Source organism: Thermobia domestica, chromosome 12 (assembly GCF_964235325.1).
Source record: "Thermobia domestica chromosome 12, izTheDome1.hap1.1, whole genome shotgun sequence".
NCBI lineage: Eukaryota > Metazoa > Arthropoda > Insecta > Zygentoma > Lepismatidae > Thermobia > Thermobia domestica.
In genome coordinates, this window is record NC_137465.1 from 8,949,071 (window position 1) to 8,953,246 (window position 4,176).

General features: G+C 35.7%; 1 protein-coding gene across 1 annotated transcript; it reads right to left on the bottom strand.

Annotated features, from left to right (window-relative positions):
- On the bottom strand, positions 1-2,388 carry LOC145667146 (uncharacterized). The gene is made up of 2 exons (XM_081734888.1): positions 1,074-2,388; positions 1-146 (listed from the first exon to the last, which is right to left on the bottom strand). Exons 1-2 carry the CDS (start codon positions 2,386-2,388, stop codon positions 1-3), a joined length of 1,461 nt encoding a protein of 486 aa, XP_081591014.1.
- Between the last annotated feature and the right edge of the window lie 1,788 nt (positions 2,389-4,176).

Here is a 4,176-nt window from a genome sequence, read left to right on the forward strand (position 1 = left end):
TCAAGCTACTGCGTAATGCCTCTCTCCCGAGCCAGGCTGCGCGATTGAGTAGCTGACGTCATCGGGAAGGCCTCCTCTACGTGCAAACACGAGGCGGCGTCCTGTTGACTGCTGATCGAGGTAGGGTAATGTAGTTCGAATGAGTTCTTTACATAAAATAAGAATGGGAACGTAATACGTAAAGTTATAGTGACTGACTTTAAAAAGTAATTCCTTCTGTTTTGAAACTAGTGCTTTGGAAGATTGAATATGGCAAATGAAAGGTGAAAATAGTGACAATTTAATATATTAAGTCGTGTTCTAATCATTGCGAGTAATTTATTGAATTCTTGTTTCATTATCTGAATTATTATGTGTGACTTAAAGAGGAGGTGGGAGAGTTAGTGAAAGGGTCCTCTATGTTAATCTCTTTTGGCATTTTATTTTTATTCAAAATTTATAGAGGATTCAGTCACTGGCTCTGTTCACTGTTTCTCTTAAGGTAAGCTTTATGATAGTTTCAAAGGGAAGAAAAGTCAGAGTATTTTTAAGAATTCTTACTTGCCCTCTCCTTAATCGGAACCTTGAAGGAGGATTTCATGCAACGACAGGTAAAGAAGTTGTTAAATAACTTTTGTGAAAAAAAAGTAATCATTTGTTAAAAGTACCGTTTGATTGATTTGAAACAAGTATTCGTTTCCCAGTTCAAGGCTGGATTTGTTTGTTCTAGTAAAGTGCTCAAGTTCAGTATTAATATTCGGGATTTATACCGTTATTTATTCATGTTTATTCTTGTTGTTTTCTACATTCATTTGTTATAATAAATTGTTAACTACATTGAATTTGGGAATTCACAATTTCAAGAAGTAGATTAGATCCTTTCCCCACTGATTGGGTATTTAGAAAAAAAAAAGAAAAAAAAACATTTTTAGGAATAAGGAAAAAGGAATTAAAGTGATTATTTTTGGAAAGTGGAATTGCTCCATTACCCATAGTGCAAAAGTAAACTTGTATTTCGGTGGAGTTGTCCCGTGGTCACTCCTTTGAAAAAAAAAAAAAAAAAGTTTTGAAGGTAGGAACTAGGGTTGGTCTACCGAAGTAGAGGTTTACATGTTGCACTGAATTATGTATGTTGTGGTTCTCCGCAACAGTTCTTAACCTTAATATTAATGGGATAATATCATCTTGTAATTTTGGACCTACCATTAAGTTGTCATTGAGAGATACTCCACTGCTAGTTTTAGCACTACCATCAAATACAACCCGCAATTTAGTGATAGAACTACTTTCATTTAAGACACAATGATGCGGCAGATAATAAGATTCAGATACAAGCTTATCAAGTTCTACATCAAGAACTTTTTCCATGTGACCTAAGTCTAAGTACTCCTTCATGAAATCACAATATTGTTTACATAAATCAGGATCTTTCTGTAACTTACGTTCCATCTGGCATAATCGCTTTACTGCTGTGTCCCGTGATACACCTAGAGGCTCAACATTTTCTTTAAAAGGCAATTTTACAATATATTTGCCATCAACATCACGTTTGTAAGTTTCAGCAAAATACTGCTCACATTTTTGCTCTTCAACGGATAAATGTTGTACAGTTGGCAACTCCTCTACTTCCCAGAATCTTTGCAATGTTTTATTGAGATCAACAGAAACAAAATATGACTGAACACTTGATGTGTTATTCGTTAAGTTAATCTGACCACACAATACCCAACCTAACACCGTTTCAATGGCAGACGGAGCTCCATTCGTACCTACGTGTCTCCCACTGAGCAACAATAGTGGGAAAACATCAGCACCTAACAACACATCAATAGGGCCGCTTTTATTAAACTGTGGATCTGCTAAGTTTACTTGTTTTACAATTTCCCAATTACCTATATTTTGAATAGTTACTCTGGGTAAGTTACTTGTGATTCTTGGCACTACTATTGCTTTAGTATGAATATTATTATTACTGTACAATGACTGAAAACACAAATCAACTATTGCATGAGAATTTCCAACGTTAGAACCAGTAACACCTGATATGCTCATGTTTATTTTCTCTTTGTTTATGCGTAATTTCTGGAAGCAACGTTCAGTTACAAACGATAATTCACTACCACAGTCGATAAGAGCACGAAATTGTATCAACTTATTTGCATTATCTTTGATATTTATGACAGCGGTGGACAAGAACACCTGAGGAATTAGTTTTTGATTTATAGAATGAGAACAATTTACTTGATCTACTTTATCCTTCTTTTCAAAATGCAATAAAGTATGATATTTTTTGTTGCAAGTGTGGCAACCCTGCTTCACACTACACTTATTCACGGAACAATTTAAGGTCAAACAATTGAAACAAAGCGAATTCTTTTTCACAAAACTATGCCTATCATTCACTGACATATTTATGAACTCTTGACACTTATATAGCTTGTGGTTATTTTTACACATGATACACGACACAATTGGACTTGAATGATACACTAACGTGTTGCCCTTTTTGTTTGTTTTTAAAGCAGACGTGTCTGCCGGTGACCTTGCACTCACTGCAGCTAACGCTTTGGCACGTTGTAATATGAACTCTTTCAGCTGGTCGAAAGTTGGTTGTTCGTTTTTCTTCAATGAAAGCTCCCATTGTTTTCTGGTATTCTTATCTAGCTTCTCACCCACATGGTAAATTAAAATCACATTCCAATGTTCCACTGGAAGGCCCAAGGATTTAAGTTGACACACACACTGAACACTATTGTCAACCAATCTTCGTAACTCACCTGATGACTAATTCTTCACAGCTGGTTGAGTAACAAACTTGCTCAAAATATGATTTGCTAGCTCCCTCACGTCTTCATATCTTGATTTAAGTAACTCCGATGCTACTTTATAGTTATCATCAGATATGGAAATAGACTGCAACAATATAGCAGGTTCCCCTGATACAGCTGTCTTCAAATACTGCAACTTTTGAGCATTTCCTAACCGATTGTTATTATGAACAGCAGCTACAAATAAGTCACGAAACGATAGCCAATCTTGCACTCTACCACAAAATGTAGGGAGTTCTAAGTCTGGCAACTTCACATCTGTGCACTGTTTATTAGATGTATTTACCTGTTCAGTATTAGGTGACTGCATATTGTACAAAATTTCTAAGACAGAGTCCAACTTATTTTGCACTTCATTAAATTCTCCGTCATATTTTGCAAACTCACTTTCACCACCCACAGAAATGAACTTTGTAATGAGCTCTGTGCAATCACCATGTAATTGCGTAGCACGTTCAGTGTACAGCTTGATACTGAAGTTAGGCTTGTCTTTATTCTCGTTCACTTTATGTATTAACCTTGTCACTTCACGTTTAAGTACAGTTTTCTTACCTATGAGTTCTTCCATTGTTATAATTCTGCACCACTTTGACAATGCACTACAAAATGAAGATACTGCGCCACAAGTTCGCAAACCACGCACATGCACAACTGGAACAAAATCCGGTCGGTAAGGACCACTTTAATGTTTGTGGACTGTATTATTTTGAACACAAAGTTCGTTGCACAATATACTATTTATTATATTGTAAACACACAACTAAATACAATAATTGCTATGCATAAGCACCTACACACTATGCAGTCACACACACCACGTTGACACTTATAAAGAACTATAAATTCTCCAGTGCTGCCAAATACAAAACAAAAGAATAATGAAATGCGGCCGAACAAATGCCTCTTCACCTATTTTCTTATGCCCAGAAAATATCTTCACCCAGAGCAAGTATTATCTGTTACAATAAAAAATAGTGTGTTTTTCACGGGATTGTATTTTTTTGCCCCTTGTAGCGATGGAGGGTAGATAATGAAAAAACAATTCTCTTGATCATTTAATTTACCTTAATAAAATTTTTAAAGCTGCGAATCTTCGTAAAATAACAAAATTTGTTACGCCTGCAAGTGTAGTTTATGCAACACATAAGATAGATGTTGTAACAAGCGATTTAGACCTCAAACAGAGGAAATTTTTTCGGAAGGCCTACAGAGAATATACCTGTAATTTAGTGCAATTGGAATTCAACCGTCTTAAAGTCTAATAGTATATTAGAGAACACCATACCCTACACCGTAATGGTTGATCTTGCGTCAAGATCTGTGCTCCTAACAACTCAAAGGGATTAAAATTCCAGTTGTGATTCAAAGC